Here is a 20775-nt window from a genome sequence, read left to right on the forward strand (position 1 = left end):
TCAAACAAGAACAAACTCGGTTCCCTAGCCTACGATCAAAAGTTTTCTTTCCACACCACACAGTACGTGAAATATTAATGGTGTATTAACGTACAGCTCGTTTGAATTGCATTTTTTTCTGAAAATTTTGTAGAGAAATAATAAGGTTATAGAACTTTGTTTTTAAAGATATTATGTATGTTTGAAGGTAAAAAAAAAAAAAAGCTAAAAATGTGTTTAAAAGGACTATTTCCATAAACTCCCAAAAAAAAAAAATTTCTCCCCACCGGACGCGTTGTAATGCGACCCAAGTTTTGACGGCCTCAACCCACGCTTCAATCACATGTTATCAACCTAGAATGTATAATTTTGGCTAATTATATGATTAATTTTATTTTACAATAAGCATAGTGCATGCATGTTATGTGATCAAACTTGAAGTTTTCTTACGCTCCAGTTACTTGTATAAAAAAAAAAATCCTTAGATTAGACAGTTAAAAAGATTAATCCTATAGATATTATACATCACATAACCTAAAGCGTTTCCACAATTATTGGCCTCCTCCAAGTCCTACTATAATAAAATCACTGTTTTAAATCACCACAGCCCCTACCGAGAAAGGCCCTATCCTTATGTACGATTTTCGATTGACCTTTGCTTAACTCTATTTCTTGATGATTTAAATTAATTATTTACTTTGATTTGTGTTCTCTCGAATCATGTCATTATTCATATTACCAACTTAACTCTTCGCCGCTGTATCCGCTCTAGTTTTTGTTTTTGTCTTTTTTCCCCAACAATTGAAGGACGTGTTTGTTCGATTTCCATACATTCATTTGTGGTAAATCTTTTGGTCCTAGTACTGTACATCTCGAACGTTTTGAGCTTCTTTTCTATCAGCGAACATTTTAGCTGAACAGTTTTCACCATCACCTCCCACAGGCCACAAGAAAAAAAAGATGCTGTTTTTCAGGAGCATAAACAACAACGTTCTGGCTAAATTGACGCTTTCGGCTTTCCCTCAATGTGTCATAATACGCGTTTTTTTTAACAAGAGTTAAGAGCCTGTTTGGATTATTATTTTTGAGAGTTTTTATGGAAATTATACCGTAACAATGTTGAACGTGAGATAAAAACGTGATTGAAAATGTGTTAAAAAATATTCTTACAAAATTCCAAACATGTTTCGCAAAAAAGTAGATCCAAACAAAAAGTGACCGTAACCAACTACTTTAGAGTAGTTGATCACCAAGAAAGTTTTCAAACTCTATTTGGGTGTAGATCAAAGAATCAAATTTCTTTACCTGCATTTTAGTATTCAAATTTTCCTAAAATATTTTGCCAACGGTGCATAGGCATTCGTCTGAACTAGTGAACCATCATCGGGTTCTCCTTGACCTATTTAGGTCCCCCTTCCCTTAGTGTAGAGTAGGAGTAGTTCAAGGGAATACGTCTGGACTAGTGATGATTCATCGGCTCCCTTAACCTGTTTAGGTCCTTCTCTCCCGCTAGTGTAGAGTAGGATGTAGTTAATCGAATTTCCCTTGATCTGTTCAGATCCTCCTCCCTCTAATGTAGAGTAGGAGTAATTATAGTGTAGAATCTATCGCATAAAAAAAAAAACAAACAAAAAGTGACCGTATGAAAGATAGGGTCTTCCGATTCAATGAAATTTCTCCAGCAAAATTTGAAACAACATTGCACAGATAGGTTACTACTCTGATAACCAGCGAAGCACATGCATGCATTCCCTGGAAGTTCATTGGATGCATTTATAGGTCAAATTTCTTTCTTTAAAAGGTCATGCGTAACAATATAGTATGATGATCATTTCAATGAACATGTGAGTAGAAATTTATGAGCTTTTATACCTCTTCTGAAGTAACAATATAAATTAGATGCCCCGGCACTTCAAGTTTGACCCTGTCGTGAGTTGCTCATCAGAAAGACGAGAATTTGTCATATATTGCTCCGTGAAATCCTCATTAATGACCACTTAGCACACACTACCCACATTAATGAAACCGACTCAGTTGGCCACCACGGGACTTAAGTTCCTTCTTGGCCAAATCTCCCTACTTGTATTCTTATTCAAGCTTTTCTGAAAAAACTTCGTCACAGGGTGCATGGAACATTGTCCAATAGCGTTTCAATCTCCTTTGATTTTTCATTGATGGATCCACCTCTTCACCTTAATGTAGGATAGAAGTAAAAATAGAATATAAATTATTGCATCAATAGGAAAAAAAAAGAGACAAAATACCCGTAATGATGCGATTAAGAATTCATAAAGATGGTGATGTTTGTGCAATAAGCGCAGTCAATGATTTCAACCCAAAAGAAAGGTCAGAGAGTTGAAGAGAGCTGCAAGCACGAGAAATTCGATTGGATCTAAAGTTAATCAGTAATATTACGCGTTTGAGATTTTTTTTCGGGTCTTCTCATAATAAAAGTATCTAGTTGATTTACCCGGTGCATTATTTGACACCGACAGCTGATTAACTCTAATCCCGAGATCTTAATACCATTTTTTATTTTGATCCCATTACTTCGACGAATATTTATGGGCGCATTTCTCGGAATATAGAAAATAAAGAAAAGCTACAACCAATCTTAAAACCAAATCAAACAAATGGTTGATCAGTAACATTGCTTGAAATTGCTGAGTTGTTCGATCGCGGGTTTTGTAGTAAGAGTACGAGGTATCAAAGCTTTAAATTAAGCACGAAGGAGCCACAACAGATTTTGTGATGAATTAATATCCGTTTGTTCTAATGATTACAGATCTTTGATCACAGAGAAATTTGTTCTAATGATCATCTCAGAGCTTGCAATAGATAAGTTGCAATTATATCACAAAATATGAGGAGGGGAAAATGAAACAAAAAAGAAAAAGAAAAAGAAAAAGAAGTGGAGTACAATTGAGTACATTTTGGACCAAGTGGACCTCATCATTAGTTGGAAAATTAGTTAAAGTACGTGTTATCTTAGGGCCTATATTTGTATATACGAAGTTCTGTACGTACAAGGATACATGTACACTTTTCATTTCTTTTATACATACATGTTTTGTTTTTTTCTTCATCTCTTTTCTGGACACATTTAATTTTTTTTCCCTCTTAATGGCAGATCTACTAATAGCTAGTTTGGGAGGATGGAAATGAAAAGAAAAGAAGAGAAATGATAAGTTAGAAAAGAAAAGAAAGGATCAAAGTTTCTATCTAAGTTGTTTGAGAGTTTTAAAAAAGAAAAGAAAGTGAGTAATTTTCTTTTGTTTGGGAGTTGAATGCAAAGGAAAGGAAAAGATACTCAAACAAATTATTTTACAAATATGCCCTTTCTATAAACAAATGTGAGAGGGATTCATCGAGTATTAAAATGTTTTGTATAGGATTTTAAGGGTAATTTGGCCATATTAAAAAATTTACTTAAACTTCTGTCCGTTCCTTCCCTTTCCGACCAATGTTGGGCGGAAAGTTTTCCAGAAGATGGAGGGCAGTGGAATCTTTCCTATTCTTTTCTTTTCCTTCTCATTTTAACTCCCAAACAATGGAAAAACTTTCTTATCCCTTCAAAACCTTTCTTTTCTTTTCATTTCCATCCTCCCAAACTAGCTATAAGTACTACCAGTACATATTCAATCTTGATCACCACCCATTTCTATCGCCAACATTTAGCGGTCTTGCCCACAAATTGAGGTTAAGCCCAACAAAATTAAAAACTTGACAGCTATTGCAGAAATTAGCTGATGAAGCTTTGATCGAATGGCTAAAGTTAATATTTCAAAAATTAAAAGTCCTGAGTTTAAATTTCTTTTTCTCGCTTCTTTATTATCATCCTTTCCCCGTTAAAAAGGCGTTTCTTTGGATAGTTTACACGTTAAAAGTGGGATTTGGAGCACGTGTGATTGTATTATGTCCAGTTCCGTCTTATAATTATGTTTGTTATGATATTTGATGTATAATTATATTACATTATTATGAGAAATATATATGAAATATTTTATTCATTTACACCAACATTTGTACAAATATGACAATATTATGCAATTGTGCATTAAATAATGTAAAGTATACATCAACCTCACAAAACCTGATGAAATCACAATTGCCACCCCCCCCCCCCACCCCTCCCCCGCGCGCGCGCCTCAGCTCCGTGCTTGCATTCACCATTTCTTGCGGAAGTTCCCGCGTTAAAAGATGATGCATTCAGGGTTAGACGGACCAAACATTGAGTGCTTAAATTAATTTGTCATTGAATGAACCTATTCAATTTCTTTCAAATAATTGACCACTCTAATATTTCTTAGATGCTAGACAGCTAAATAGCCCTTAAAGCTGATTAAACAAGCCACATGACGAAGAGGATAGCCAGTTCACAGTTGCAGAGTTTTCACATAAATGGTAGCATTATTCACTTTCATTCTTCGGGTTTTGTGGCATTGAAAACACAGGAAGAGAATGATGTGTTTTCGAATCTAAGTTGCCAAACCATATTAATTATAGTCATTGGATTCTAATTTCCTGAAGAGGGTACATGAAAAAGAAAAAAAAAAAGTAAGTTGAAACTTGCAGATTGCGACCTTGCAAGCTCTGCAGTGAACAAAATTCATCAACCCCACCCCTGCATGTGAAAGTAACAAGCCACATGTACTGTTCGGTGATTCACTATCAAGAACAAACACTATTTGAGGCAAGTTTAATGGGATTATTGCAGCAGCCTTACCTCAAAGTCTTTTCTGTCTTTCATTTTCTTCTTCTTTCCTGTTGTAAATTACAGTGCTATTTTCTGAAATTTTTGGTGAAGTTACAAAGTACAAACAACGTTATAAAATATGAGTGAGCCTCCCTCAGTTTTCCTGTCTTATTCAAATGGTCTTTCTAGAATTGAAATGTTTGGTTATATCGTCATAAATACATTTGTGTAATATTTAGACAGAAAAAGGAGGTCAGTAATTTTTTGGAATATTGGGTGCATAGGCACACAAATGCTATAGCTCTTGAGAAAATGTGGTTCTCCTGCTAATGGAGGTTTTTAATTATGATATTGATGTCATGAATCAGGAAAATTGAGTAAACAATTTTTTTTTTTTTAATTTTTGCCTCAATGTCGGTGAGATCATAGAATACTGTATCATCTAATCGAAAAATTAAGTTGGCTTCTCAAGACAATGAATCCTTAAATAACTAATTTTAGTTCTTTTGCTATAACTTATAGGCCTCATTTGATAACTCGATTTAACACTTAAATTTAATAAGGTCCGTACCTTGATATTTTCTAATGTATTTGATAACTAAACATAGAATATTTTTAATTAATTAAATAACTCTGAATTGCTTAAGCAAAACATACTCTATAAAATAAGTGATAAGTTGTTCACTTATTATTTGAATATGCTAAAATGTTAGGATTTTAATATTTAACAATTTAGTAACTCAACATATTTATGTTTCAGATTTCAAATTTTAGATTTTAATTTTATCAAACACACCCTTCCTTAGTGTCAAACTGCTTGTTGGAATTATCAATTTATCATGACATATATAACGATTATTAGTCCATGCAAAATAAATGAATACAAGTCACCTTATTATATGATCCAACATCCATATATGTATGTATTTTTTTTCAGTGTAAGCAGGCGTGTGTATGTTTTATTTTTTTTTCCGAGCCACCAGCTGTCAAGTTGTATCCAGAGGTGTGTATGACGACTTTACAATGCCCTTATTCGCTATAGAAAAGAGTAGAACATAAGATTAGTAGCGAATTTATAATTTTGACCTTAAATGGTTAGATTTATGGAGTGAGACTTGGAACCAAATAAGTCGTCTTCTTCTGGAATCTGGACTAGATATGTGTACGGTGTAACTTAAGGGTTCAATTGGATAAAATATCAGATGGCATTGACATCAAGCGAGGCAGATGTAATTTTTGAGTCTGAATCCTTCCTAGCCTGTTTTTCTCAGAAATTCTCAACAGTAATATTATAAGCCTCCCGCAGTATTAAGTAGGCCCTATATGAGGATTAGGACAAACTCCCACCCTAATATGTCGACTTCAAAGCCCTATAAATACACTCCCCAAAGCTTACTAAAACCCACGAACTAAGTCACAAACCACACACGAAATCCCTTATTTTCCCCTTCCACTGCCCGGCATTGGCCATCATGGCTTCTTTCTCAGCCAAAATCCCTGTTCTCATGCAGCTCTCAATGCTTCTGCTCATAAGCTCATCAGTTTTTGCTGACGAGCATGAACATTCCAAATGGCCAGCACATCCACCAGCTGAAGCCCCTGAACACCACAAGGGTCACCACCACCACCACCACCACCACCCCCCAACCTATCCTCCAGTGAAGCCTCCGGTTCATCCACCGGTTAAGCCTCCAGTGCACCCTCCCGTGAAGCCTCCAGTTCATCCACCAGTGTACCCTCCCGTGAAGCCTCCAGTTCATCCACCGGTTAAGCCTCCAGTGCACCCTCCCGTGAAGCCTCCGGTTCATCCACCAGTGTACCCTCCCGTGAAGCCTCCAGTTCATCCACCGGTTAAGCCTCCAGTGCACCCTCCCGTGAAGCCTCCAGTACACCCACCGGTTAAGCCTCCAGTGCACCCTCCCGTGAAGCCTCCGGTTCATCCACCAGTTACCCACCCGTGAAGCCCAGTATCCACCGGTTAAGCCTCCAGTGCACCTCCCGTGAAGCCTCCAGTACACCCACCGGTTAAGCCTCCAGTGCACCCTCCCGTGAAGCCTCCGGTTCATCCACCAGTGTACCCTCCCGTGAAGCCCCCAGTTCATCCACCGGTTAAGCCTCCAGTGCACCCTCCCGTGAAGCCTCCGGTTCATCCACCAGTATACCCTCCCGTGAAGCCTCCAGTTCATCCACCGGTTAAGCCTCCAGTGCACCCACCTGTGAAGCCTCCAGTACACCCACCGGTTAAGCCTCCAGTGCACCCTCCTGTGAAGCCTCCAGTTAAGCCTCCAGTGCACCCACCTGTTAAGCCTCCAGTCTACCCTCCGGTAAGGAAGCTTGTGGCGGTACAAGGAGTTGTTTATTGCAAGACCTGCAGTTATGCTGGTTTTAATCCCAAGGAAGCTATGCCTCTCCAGGGTACGTCCATAACGCTACTTTAAACATCCCCTTTTTACAATTTTCCGTTCTTCTTTTCAGTTTATTTCTTATGCTTTTTAGCTTAGGAACTTGTACAGGACAGCATTTCGTGAGTACCACAAAGTATTGTTCCAAAAGATACTAGTATCTTCTCCACCCTTTCATTTTGCCCTTTTATTCCAAAACAATCCTGAGCTACAATGTCATGCACAAGAACTGATTCGTGTTGCTCAAACAAAAGAAGCCGAAAACAGGAAACCAAGAAACCTTGAAGAATCGAAATGCTACAATTGGAATAAGGAAATAGAGCTTGTCACGTGGGCCTGTTGTTAAAAGTCATAAACCTTCATGACACTAAAGTGAGCTAAACGACAAAAATCAAAGAGTGTTCGCGCATGGTTAGGAAAGAAGGAATGGCTAATAATTTGTTTGACCGAGTCTTTTTTACGTTTTTTTTTTTTTTGGTGAATTACTCTGGGACTTCATGATGTATTGTTACTGTGGAATTGCAGGTGCTGTGGTGAGTGTTAGATGTCAGAATACCCGGTTTAAGCCTGTGGTGGCAGAAGGCAAGACAGACAAGAATGGTTACTTCTTGATCGTGCCAGAGATGGTGACCAGCCTCGCTTCCCATACTTGTAAGGTGTATCTAGTGAAATCGCCCTCCCTGAAGTGCAGCGCTCCGACAAATCTCAATTATGGATCGGAGGGAGCAAGCTTAATTCCAAATCCAGCTCACAAGCCCAATCCTTTGGGACCAAAATATGCTCTGTACAATGTTGGACCTTTTGCCTTTGAACCGGCAAAGCCGACCCCATGCCGTCGTTGAGATTCCTCCAGCATTGATCTCTGAATTGTCAAGTCTTCAGTATTTCAGCCATGTCAAAGCCTATGAAGTGTGTTACAGCTCTCCTTTTTTTTTTGTTTTTTGGTTAAATTTGGGTCCTGCTCTTTAATAAGTTATGCCCACTGTTAAAAGTGCCAGTTTGCAGTGTGGAAATTGAAAAATGTTTGATAGTCTTCCCTTCTTCAGTTGGGCTTATTGTTTGATATGTTCAGAATTACTACTGTATTCTCAAGTTGTATTGAAATATTTTAGAATGTAATGCTATCGTATTAAAATAGTACTCTGTCCGTCCGTCGTATTATTAATGTCATATTTTTTTTTTTTTCGAAATGAATGTTTCAAAAAGGAGTCACTCTCTAAAAATTAACATCTTGTTTTATTAGTCTTTTCACCTTGTCGACGTTTTCCACCCTCCCAATGCATTCCTCATGCTCTTAAATTATGAATTTGAGAATAACATATTGTAAAGTCACCCAAATCCAACTCCTCCAAATACAATGATTACATGTTCTGTCAAAGAGCTGGTTTCTCGACAAACGAATCAAATTATGGAACCGATGGAGGAGTACTTTTATTTGTGAATGAAAGAGCATTGCTGATTTGATACTCTACTATTCTTTTTCTTAGTAAATTAACCTTTGTGAGTCAACTGGGGCATTCTTAAATTATTACAAACCTAAAGCTGAGTAGTCAATTAGCGTACAACTGCACCAATTGTGGGGGACATAGATCCAACTTTTTCTGCAGCTGAACCTTTTGAAGCATGAACAGCTGGATATTGCCACGCTACAAAGTAAAAATCATATTAATCCTCTGCAGACTGCTGTATTACCCATTAACGACAGTTAAGTTCAGGAAGGTTCACTAGTCCAGTGTCCTTTCCTTGGATGCCAATCATCTCCATAAAATTTGTTGGATGTTTGTTTGCTTTTTGGCTATGTACTCTCCCTGTCAGCGTGCCATCAAAGCAAAGGCACATCGGGTTTTTCAAAGGTAGGTTCTGAACGGTGAATGCCAGCCGATTTTGCCATTCAGGGGATCCAAAGATTCCTGCTTTCTCTTCTGCTTGCAGGCAACCATTAACAATTTCAAGAAGGCCATTAGCGTTATGATCAATGTGAAAAAGTGTGGGGAATAATTTTGGATGAGAACGCGTTGGTACCCTACTAGTGCTGGCTGGTGGAGGGGCAATCCGTATTTGCTACCCAGATTCTTGATAGCATGCTACGGTGCTTATTGGTTTTTTATGAACGCTCTCTGATATTGCTTGAGAACACTCTCTGCAAAATGTACACGAGTTTGTAAAATATTTTTTATGAAACAATATTGGGTTTTTTTTTTTTGGGGCTAGAAACTGGTGATTGTTCCAACCCAATACGAAAAGAGAATAATCAATTATCAGAGGTAACCGTCATAAAATGGAAATGTTACAGGGATTTTGATTTAGAAAAAAAAAAAAAAGAAAAGGAAAAAAGAGATGTATGTCCGTCCATATGTAGGCCATAGCTCGTTAATTTGCTAGAAGCTTTGTAAGGGCATTGACATCCTTATTTACCAAATGTAACTTCGATAACAGTCACAATTAAGAAAAAGAGATTACATCTGAGCGATCGACCAATAAATCTAACTTTCTATCAGAAAAAAAAAACGAATAATCTAACTGCTTTTTCAATAAATCTAACTTCAAAGGACAAAGGACCTTTTTATAAAGTTTAATATTCTCCCCGCCGTAACTCAATATTCTCAAGGCGTTAAAAATACGAAGCCCTTAAATTCTTCTGCTCAGATTTGCCTTCAAGTTGTGATTTTCCTCCCTAGCAGTGCCATGCTTGGATTGCTTGTTTCCGTCGGAAAATATTGTCGTTTTTCGTGATCACATTTTCCTATCACCTTTTTCCCTCACATATATCAAATCGCTACAATAATTTTTCCATGAAAAATGACGAAAAATGCAATCCAAACACAACTTTAGGTCACAGATTCTCGGTCGAAACACCTTATTCTCAAGTCTAGTGCTTCATGGAAAGGAATAAATTCTGCGACTTGAGAATGAAGTGTAGACAGGCATGCCGAAGGCCAATATAGCCCTCCAGACGAAGTTTTTTTTTTTCATTAACCATAGCAATTTCAATTACATTCACGATTGTAGGCTTATATAACTCCAAAGGGTTCAAAGAAAATCAGGACCGAAAGGAAAAATGGGAAGATTACTCGACCAGCTATCCCTAGCCATTGACGGTCCTATGGATCCTCAAGTTTACTGGCGGTTTTTAGATAACCTTTTGGATCTGCGGAATCCACAAAAGAGAGGTAGTATAAGATCCAAAACACAATGGTTGTTGTTGTAAATTGCAGTCTTAAAAATAGAATGCGTTCATTCATGTCAGCTTGTACAATGACAACCGTGCATGTGTAACCATTCCAACTGTTACGTACTGGTATATGATTTGTGAGGTTCTTGCATGCATGTTGTAGTGGGATCCAACCACATGTCAGTTCGAGCATGAAGACCTGGCAGGTCAGCTCGGGCAAATATAAGGACAGTTCGGGCAAGGCCGCCGTCTCCCAGCTAGATGGGCTTGATGGGCCGTGGCACCCGAACTTGTCGGAGCCGACAGACGGATCCCTAGAAAGACTCTCTCTCTACCAGGACTCATAGTCCTATAAGGAAACTACTACCCAAAACTCTATAAATACAACACAATGGGCATTACAAAAAAATTGGTCATTAGTGATAAGCCATTTTTGTCACAAAAAAATTAAAAGTTGTCGCTGAAGGCCCGTCGGTAAAAGTACATAGTGACGACCCTAAAAGTCGTCAGTGAATCAAACTATTTTGTAACAACTGGTGTCGTCAATAATTGTTGTAATTTTAGTGATGACACAGTATCTTGTCAATGATGTACAAAGTAATGTCATCACTAAAACTAATCCATAGTTGTCATTGGTATAGACTCATTATTGACAACTTTTGTTGTCACTAAACACTTTTTAATTCTATGACAATAGGTTGTTATCAATGGAGAATTCTGATTCAGTGACAACACTTTATCACCATGAAAGTTGAAGATTTTCCTGATATAATTGTGAGAACCCTGAAAAAAAAATGAATATATAAACTAGTGCATATTTTATTTGCATTTCTTTTATTCCTTAATAATTTCGAGCATTACTTTTACTTGATTGCAATTAAGTATGTAAAAATAGGTCTACGTGAAAAATAATACAATTTTCTAATTTATGAAATTTCTTGGTCTTATTAGACTAAATTAATATCTTTAGGGTTAGATTAATTTTTCGCCTTAATATTAAATGTAAGAATACTTACGTCATTAATCCTAAAGTAATGATACTTGAGTAAATAGAATCACGATCTCAAAATAAATTATTTAATTCCTATGATTAATTTCGATTAGTTGCTAATGTTAAATGATACTAAGAATTTCCGTGTTAAGATAAAAATCAATGAATTTTAGATAAATATGATTCTAATATATTAAACATGCTTAAGGTGTGAAAATTTCGATAAATATATTCTTATCTTTCTTTGTTTTTAAACAAGTGTGTAAAAATAATTTTTGTGTGCAAATTGATACCCTTGGATTCAATTATTATTTCATTTGACTTTATTTTACTAAATCGATAAATTTTGAGTTAGACTAACTCTATTTCTTGAGGAATAATAATTGGAAATTCTAATAACTAATTTAATCGCTAACTAATATGAGAATTACTAGGAACCTTAATATTCAAGTTTAATCGATAATTATTTGATAAAAATGGGTTAGGTATAGTAGGGTATAATTAGGCGTTCAAATCGCACTTGGGGATAATTTTTAGAATTAAGTCGGAATTGAGGAATTAAGTTGAGATTAAGGAGCGAAGTGAAAAGACTAAAATAACCTTACCTTACCTTCCATGCAAACCAAACAAGACGTCTGACTGCAAATCAAATCACGCAGCTATTACCAAATCTGTACGCAAACCATTCTTATAAACAGCGGCACCATAAAACCACCCTATCAATCACTATATTTCACATTTCATTCCACAGCCACAAGACACAATATCATTCTTTCGGTTTCACTGACACAAACCGCAGGTGATAGCTCCTTCTCTACACAAGCAACTCCTCAGACAGAAGCTTCAGCACCGCACCATTCAACCAATCAAAATTCACTACCAACTTCACACTCAACCGTAAATCACTCCTCTCCACAAACCGCGACTCCACCTTCATTCTTTCTCTTCACTTCGCACCAGCTATCCAAGAGCTGCTACAATTTTTCTTTCCTGCTGCTGTCCGTAAGGTCGAGGGACATAAGGGAAGCCGTGAGTGAATCCTTCATCCAGCTTCCACTTCCATCGGCTGTAACCAGTTTTCCAGCCGCAACAACCACCCCAGCTCCACCATCTGCTCAGCCAAGACAACCCAAACTGGAACTTGACCTGCAAGTGAAGCCGAGAGAGAGAGGGAGCAGAAATTTTTCAGATTTTCGTGTGTGATCTTAGCTTGCTTTGAGGTAAATTTTCTGGACTAAAAATGGATGATCAGAGGTAGTTATGCCAGCCGTGACCTTGCATGTGTTAACTTGAGTAATTAGATGATGAAACCAAAGCTGTGGAAAATTTTGTTTTGAGATGAAATGCTTTAGCCGAGAGCCTGCCTTGATTATTGCAGCTCCATTTGTGGTTTTCTGTTGCATCTAAACACTTAAGTGTCTTTAGCTGAGTGAAGACTTGAAGATTTAGATCCTCCATGTTGAATTGTGCATACGGATGAGATGTTTAAGAAAAGAATTTCTGATATGTGCTAGCATAGGAGCTGCCGTGAACTTTAGCTTGAATTTTTGCAGCCTGTTTGGTTTAATGTGTTGTTTAAACTTATAACCATGATTAGGTGGTTGATAACAAGTTAATTAAGCTCTGCATACAGCTAATTAGTTAGTTTAAAACAGAGAAATAAAATAAAATAAATGCAATCTGTTGCAGGTATGTTGTTCGAAGCTAGTTGTACAGAAATTCTGGAAATTTTGGGTGTTGCAGCTGTTGGTTGAGTTAAATTTTGAACTGGATTTATTAAATAGCTAGACGAGTTTTTGCATGATTAATTTGGGTGTTTAAAACCAGATTTTAACCAAGGAAAAGTTGGATTTTTGAACACATAGTTGCTGGAAAGTTTCTGGATAGCCGTGAGGTGTGAACAGAAATTTCAAATTTATTTTCTTTTGGAATTTTAACCTATTTTTGGATTTTTCTTGGATTAAAATGGTTTAGTAATACAGAGAAGTTGTAAGTTTTAAATTGTATAATTTGTTTAGCAAGGAAATAATTGATATCTTGAATGATTTAACCAAACATGTGGGTATACAAATGCTGGAAACTTTCTTGTGGCTGCCGAAAGTTGAGTTGAAATATCAACTTGGATTTTGGAATTTTCTTGGACATATAATGGATGTCAATGCCTGGAAAATGTTGATTTGAAGTTCTATAAGAAGTATAAAGATGGTTTGAATAAAAACATTTTGGTGTTAAAAGAGAAAAAGGAATTTTCACAAGTGAAAAATGGAAATTTCAGATTTTCGGATGCCCTGACCAGTCTCAATAAAAGGTTGATATCTTGGTGTAGGAAAATCCGTTTAAGGCGCCGTCAGTGGCGTTTGAAACTAGAATCATAGGCCTTTGTCCTGTAGAAATTTTGTATTTTTCCTCCATGTGTACTGCTGTCTGTGAATTTTTAAAATGGACTGTTATGCATGAATGTCCTGTTTCCTTGTGAAACAGAAATTGGGTTTTGAATTGAGATTTTAGCCTACTTGTGGTTTAAATTCTTGATTTAATTGTGGTTGGAAATAATTGATTTTGTCAAGGGCTAATGATTGATGAAGCCCTTGGCCATTTGAATGATTGTATAAGTACCACAGGGTGACGAAAGTTAATTGCTGGAATGTCTTGGAGGCTTTACTTTTATTTTTTTTATTTGCTTATGATGGGCTTGCTGAAACCAAGTGCTAATGATTGATGAAGCCTTGGTTGATCATTTTATTTTATTCAGAATTGCACTTGTTGGAATCTAGGGCTAATGATTGACGAAGCCCTAGTAATTTGCTATGTGATTTTTGCCATATTTTGATCTATATTATAATTTAGGAACGGAATTGGAGCTGTGGAAGTTGTATCGATCTGGTGAACTCGAGTGACTGTGGTCAAAGTAATCAAAAATATTTTTCAGCCAGTATTATAATATAAAAACTCAATATCTAGTGTTTCACCTAAAAACTTTTCGAATCCGATAAGTTCCTTTAGCTCAAACTAGTCTTGATAGCTATAGTATTTTAATCCTATAGCTTTTGAAAATTCTAAGTCTTATTTCAATTTCTTTTCTTTCCTTAAGCTTTACATTTGGATAGCTAACTTTAGGAAAAATTTCAAAATACGAGATTTACAAATTTTAGTGAAAAGCCTGGGAGCCTTGCTCGGCAAGAAAACTCTATTCTTAGGAAAAATAGTTTTTGGGAATAAATCTTGCAAAAGCCGTATCTTTAGAGAAATGTTCAAAGTAACTTTTTAGCTTTGATATTCAGAGGTTTATCGACTTATTTCAATAAAATAATACTAGTTACTTCATTCTAGGAAAGTACCTCAAGGAAAACCATAGGAAATATCTTTTCTACTTTTGTCAAGTTTTAATCTAAGGAACTCTTGATATTTCTAAGGGAAAGTGAACTAGTAATATATTAAATATACCTTAATGACTATAAGCTTAAAAACTAAGTAGAAACTTATAGTTTCAAATTTTGGTTTTTTTTTAGGGTTTTTCGAGGACGCGGATTTCGATCCTCAACTTGATATCTGAACTCCGCTCTTGGTGAGTGTCCCTGCTTGTTCTATGCCTAATCGTTTAAAGTACTTCCTTGACTTGTTATGTGATAAGTTAAAAAAAAATTGGTTTCTGATCCATCGAAGTGAGCTGTGTGTACTTTATCACACTAGCCGTTCGAGTGGTGACTTGTACAAAATATTTTCTCCTAAATCCTTGATTCAAAAATGGAGTTGCGTCGTTGGGCGAATCCCTCGACTTTTGTATCCAACTACCATGAATCTAAATGTAGTTACGTCGTTGGGTGAATTCCTCGACGCTTGAATCTAACTACAAAAGTCATTTGGGTGAATCCTTCGACGCTTGAATCTGATTGCAATCACGTCCTTGGGTGAATTCCTCGACGCTTGAAGTTGATTGCAATCACGTCTTTGGGTGAATCCCTCGACTAAATTTATACGGGTATATCTCGAGTATACTGCGTCGGTAGACGAAGTACGGGCCCGAAGCAGAGGTATGAACGGTGACGGGTTAGGATTAAAATAAGTGGATCTACATGGACCATAGGTAGTGAGAGTTGACGGAGGGTCAACTACGATAATTGGTGATCAAGCGAGGGAAATGGCTCCTGAGAGCCCACGTATCCTACCTTGTGCTGTTATACGCTTTTCTAACTGTTTAAATTTGTGCAGTTATTAATCGCTGTTTGAAATTATGTGATTGCATGTTTTGGGGCACCACTGAGCTTTAGCTCACCCCACGTTTATTGTTTTCCTTAACAGGTTCTGGAAACTGAAAGCTGGATGCTACTTAAGTTTTTCTTTTGGACTGTATCTAAATTCTATAACTTATTCTGTGGGCTGTAGTGTATTATTTTGGATAGTGTATTTTTCTTTTTGGATTGCCACTTGAAACTGGAAAATGTGTAAACCCTAATTTGATTACTTGGCTTGTAAGTTGTATTACGGATTTATGTATTTATCTGTTTTGATGGGTACGACTTATACTTCGGTTTTAGCACGTAGATCGTTTAAGGCCTCGAATGGTTATTTTTATCATAGCTATCTCTGAAGTTAATGTGGCTTTAGGTATGATTCTATCCGGGGAAGATTGTTTTGTAATAGATTAGTTTATTTTTCGAAAGGTTTTGGGTTAGATTGCTTGCGTGAGTCCTGGCGAGAGTTGGGCAGACGGCCCGCCAACCCTTTGGTTCGCCTCAGGGGAAAGTGGGGTCGCCACAGGTGGTATCAGAGCCTAGGTTAGAAAAGTTATTTGAAGGACATATTAAATATGTAAAAACCTGAATCCTCTCTAAGAATAAGAATTGAGACCAATAGAATTACTTTAAGTGGTATCTGATCCAGTTAGCTATTTAAGTTCTAACCTTTAAGTATTGATTATTTTGCAGGTATGGAGAATGGTAATGGACATGTTAATGGTAATGGCGCGGCTAATGGACATGTAGAGCCACTGAGATCCATTTCCTATAGGCCTCGAGGTGGAGGAGGTCGAGTTCGATACTCGCCTGCTGATAGGCAACCTAGATGCCAGTGCAGAGTCACATATGCCTACCCCAACGACTTGGTGTTATCCCTAGATGATGAGCGCCGCTACTTGTGGGACGCTAACCACACCTTGACCCAGGATGTGGAGGAGCTGAGTATTATGGTGGATACCCAGTTCGATCGCATAGCTGATTTGGAGATTAGGCTAACTGCGGAGCATAATATGCTGGAGGTTGCTCGGTTGGAGATAGAGCGACAGAGGTCTAGAGTGACCCGACTTGCTGAGGGGATCAGAGATAGGAGTGCTGGCATCAGGGCTGATGCTTCTATACTTATGGATGAGGGCACTAGTTACCTTCAGGAGGATGAGCCGGCAGGTGCCGAGGAGGACCCGGAGGAGGATCCGGAGGAGGACCCGGAGGAGGATCCGGAGGAGGATCCGGCTGAGGATGTCGCTCCTGATAGCCCTGCTGAGGGGTAGATTAGGTTGACTTGACAGTATCGGATATATAGGATTAGAAAAGGGACATTAGTCAAGTCATCAAGTTTTGTCTAGGTGAATGACTTGCTTCCGAGGCACCATATCCCTAATTTTGTGCTTAAGGGATTATTTGTATGTATTTTCGCTAACTTATGTGCCTCACCTTTGGAAATGTTCCAACTTGCTGATTGTATGACTGATTCCACGGAAATATATGTTAAGTGTTTCATTTCCTTTTTCCTCCGTTACCATGTTGATTTTAATCACCTAACGGATAATAATGATTAGTAATAAATAAAATTTTTGCCTAATTATCTTACCCTTCTGTAATAGGCATAATTAGGCAATGGATCGCCAAATAGTAGGAAGAGGCCGTGGGAGACCCCGTAGACAACACCCGGAAGCGGGTGGTGATAGGGAACCCGAGGTCAATCAAGACCAAGGGCAAGAGGGAGTGGCCGGAGATCAAGTGGCCACCGCAATTAACCGTATCACTGATGTCTTGGAGCGCTTGACTGAACATCAAGCCTCTGGGCCAGTGCACCGCCAAGGAGGCCCAACCGATTCTGAGGATCGGGCGCTGGAGAGGTTTTTGAAATTTGGACCTCCTAAATTCTATGGAGGACCCGAACCTGATATAGCTGAGGGATGGTGGGAGAGAATCTCCGACATCTTCGCAGCTTTAAACTACACGGAGGAGCGGCAGGTGACTTTTGCCGCATTTCAGTTCGAGGGAGCTGCTCGCTCCTGGTGGAATCTGATTAGGACTAGCTGGGACGGGAGTCATACTCCAAGGACTTGGGCGAACTTCACAAGGGAGTTCAATGCCAAATTTCTTCCACCTCTTATCCAAGAAAAGAGGGAGGATGACTTCATAAAATGTAAGCAAGGGGCGATGAGTGTCGCCGAATATGAAGTCCAGTTCACAAAACTATCCCGTTTTGCTCCTGAATTGGTAACCACGGAACAAAGGCGAGTTAGAAGGTTTGTGCAAGGTCTGAATGTAGAAATACAGGAAGGTTTAGCTGCTGTAAGGATTGATACCTTTGCAGATGCTGTCGAAAAAGCCCAGAGAGTTGAAGTAGCTCGGGCTCAAGTGAAATCTTTTCAGGCTAAGAAAAGATTTGCTCCTAGCAGTAGTCGGGAGCCGACTTATGGAAATACTCCACCGGCCAAAATGGGCCGAGGGACCCTTGGGGCGAATAACCCTGGAGCACCACGAGGAGCCCAAGCAAGAGGAAACGGGGCCAGGAATGCAGGGGGACGGAATAATGGAACCCGAATGGGACCGATTGGAAGGGGACAACCTAGGAATATCTCGCAAGGAGGTCGAGCAATAGTTCCCCAAATGAATTGTGCATTTTGTAAGAAACCTGGCCATACTATAGATGATTGCTGGAAGAAGCAAGGGAAGTGCCTGAAATGCGGAAGTGGCGAGCACCAAATTGCTGGATGTCCAAAAATTCAGGAATGGGGTAATCCAAATGCTGGGCCAAACACTTCTGGAGGGAGCCGGCCAACAGTTCCTGCCAGGGTGTATGCTATAGATGACCAACCTGTACCTGATTCCTCGGAAGTCGTGGAAGGTACTCTTCCCATTTTTCATCGACTAGCTAAAGTGTTAATTGACCCTGGTGCAACTCATTCATTCGTAAATCCATCATTTATGTCTGGAATAGATGTGAGACCTGTTAGGTTACCCTTCGATCTTGAAGTTAAGACACCAATGGGTAATAAGAGGATAATCGCTAGCTTAGCTTATAAGAATTGTGAATTCTGGATTGGAGAGCGTAAAACGCTAGTGGATCTAATCAGTTTGGACATAAAAGGGTACGATGTTATCATAGGAATGGATTTCCTAGCCCAGTATCATGCTAAGCTTGATTGCCGAGCAAAAGTGGTGGAATTTTGTATACCTGGAGAAGCAACTCTGAGGTTAGATGTTAAGGGTAGGTTAGCCTCATCTGCTATGATTTCAGGGATACGGGCAAGGAAAATGTTGTCAAAAGGAGCTCAAGGTTTCTTAGCTTTCATGATTAATGATCCTAGTGATCAAGCGAAGTTGGAAGATGTACCAGTGGTACAAGAATTTCCTGATGTTTTTCCTGAGGAGCTAAAGAGTCTACCGCCGGAAAGAGAAGTGGAGTTTAGGATTGACTTAGTGCCTGGATCGGCTCCAATTTCAAAAACTCCGTACCGAATGGCTCCTGCCGAGCTGAAGGAGTTGAAAATTCAATTGCAAGACCTCTTGGAGAAGGGTTTTGTAAAGGAGAGTGATTCACCATGGGGAGCACCCGTTCTGTTTGTTAAGAAAAATGACGGAAGCTTGAGGTTATGTATTGATTATCGAGGGTTAAATGAGATTACCATTAAGAATAAATACCCTCTGCCGTTGATAGATAGTTTGTTCGACCAACTGCAAGGATCAGTAGTTTTCTCTAAGCTGGACTTGAGGCAAGGGTATTACCAATTGAAGATTAAAAAGGAGGACATACCCAAGACTGCTTTTAGTACGAGGTATGGACATTTTGAATTCGCAGTCATGCCTTTTGGTCTAACTAATGCACCAGCGGCATTCATGGATTTAATGCAAAGAGTCTTTAAGAAGTATCTGGATCAGTTTGTAGTGGTTTTCATCGATGATATCTTGATATACTCTAAGACTCGAGAGGAACATGTTAAACACTTGGAGACAGTTTTGCAGATATTAAGAGAACATAAATTGTATGCCAAATTTAGCAAGTGCGAGTTTTGGTTGGATGAAATATCTTTTCTAGGGCACAAGATTTCCAAAGATGGAATTGCCGTGGATCCGGCAAAAGTTGAGGCCGTTATGAATTGGAAGCAGCCAGAAACTCCAACTGAAATTAGGAGTTTCTTGGGATTAGCAGGCTATTATAGGCGATTTATCAAGGATTTTTCAAAGATTGTTGGACCCATGACTGAGTTAACCAAGAAAGGGAATAGGTTCATTTGGACTCCTAAGTGCGAGTCAAGTTTTCAGGAGTTAAAGAAGCGATTGACATCCGCTCCTGTTTTGGTGTTACCTGATGGAGGTGAAGGTTATGCCGTGTACTCCGATGCTTCCGGAGAAGGTCTAGGATGTGTTTTAATGTAAAATGGTAAAGTGATTGCTTATGCTTCCAGGAGACTGAAGCCCCACGAACAAAACTACCCAACTCATGACTTAGAGTTAGCAGCAGTGATTTTCGCCTTGAAGAAATGGAGACACTACTTGTATGGCGTGACTTTTGAGGTTTATACGGACCATAAGAGCCTTAAGTACTTGTTTTCCCAGAAGGAATTAAATTTGAGACAAAGGCGATGGGTAGAATTTTTGGAAGATTATGACTGTTCTATTAATTACCACCCAGGAAAAGCTAATGTGGTAGCTGACGCTCTAAGTAGAAAGGCCCAAGTAGCAGGGTTAATGGTTAAAGAGTGGGACATGCTAGAAGAAATAAGCAGTTGGAACCCTCGCTTGGAGAAATTGAAAGTTTTATTTGGGAACTTATCGTTAAAATCACCATTATTAGAGCGTATCAAGGAGGCCCAGAAAACGGACCCTGTGATTCAAAAGAATTTGGAGAAAATGCAAAAAGGGGAAACCCTAGATTTTAAATTAGGGTCTGAAGGTGTATTGAGGTTTCGAGATCGAATTGTGGTTCCGGCAAATGAAGAGATAAGAAAAGAAATTTTAGAAGAATCACATCGATCAAGATATACTATACATCCAGGTGTGACCAAGATGTATCATGATGTGAAGGGATTGTACTGGTGGGACGGTTTAAAAAAAAATGTGGCGGAATTTGTTCAAAGATGTTTGATCTGCCAACAAGTAAAAGCTGAGCATCAGAAGCCCTCTGGTTTATTGCAACCGTTAGAAATCCCTGAATGGAAATGGGAACATATCACAATGGATTTTGTAACGGGACTACCTAGAAGTCAAAAAGGATTCGATGCAATTTGGGTAATAGTTGACCGACTCACTAAGTCTGCACATTTCCTGCCTGTAAGCATGAGCTTTTCTTT

General features: G+C 38.6%; 1 protein-coding gene across 1 annotated transcript; it reads left to right on the top strand.

Moving 5' to 3' along the window:
- The first annotated feature begins 6120 nt into the window (after positions 1-6120).
- On the top strand, positions 6121-8217 carry LOC113760781 (non-classical arabinogalactan protein 31-like). Its single transcript, XM_027303499.1, has 3 exons — positions 6121-6455; positions 6666-7090; positions 7603-8217. Exons 1-3 carry the CDS (start codon positions 6148-6150, stop codon positions 7917-7919), a joined length of 1050 nt encoding a protein of 349 aa, XP_027159300.1. The 5' UTR covers positions 6121-6147; the 3' UTR covers positions 7920-8217.
- The last annotated feature ends 12558 nt before the right edge of the window (positions 8218-20775 follow it).

The sequence above is a fragment of the Coffea eugenioides genome, chromosome 2, assembly GCF_003713205.1.
Source record: "Coffea eugenioides isolate CCC68of chromosome 2, Ceug_1.0, whole genome shotgun sequence".
Taxonomy (NCBI): domain Eukaryota; kingdom Viridiplantae; phylum Streptophyta; class Magnoliopsida; order Gentianales; family Rubiaceae; genus Coffea; species Coffea eugenioides.

What these genes read in the sequence shown, in the direction of transcription:
- LOC113760781 (XM_027303499.1), top strand. Translation starts at nt 6,148, where the DNA reads ATGGCTTCTTTCTCAGCCAAAATCCCTGTTCTCATGCAGCTCTCAATG. An exon ending in CCACCGGTTAAGCCTCCAGT is followed by an intron (nt 6,456 to 6,665) that starts GCACCCTCCCGT and finishes TTAAGCCTCCAG; the next exon opens with TGCACCTCCCGTGAAGCCTC. An exon ending in GGAAGCTATGCCTCTCCAGG is followed by an intron (nt 7,091 to 7,602) that starts GTACGTCCATAA and finishes GTGGAATTGCAG; the next exon opens with GTGCTGTGGTGAGTGTTAGA.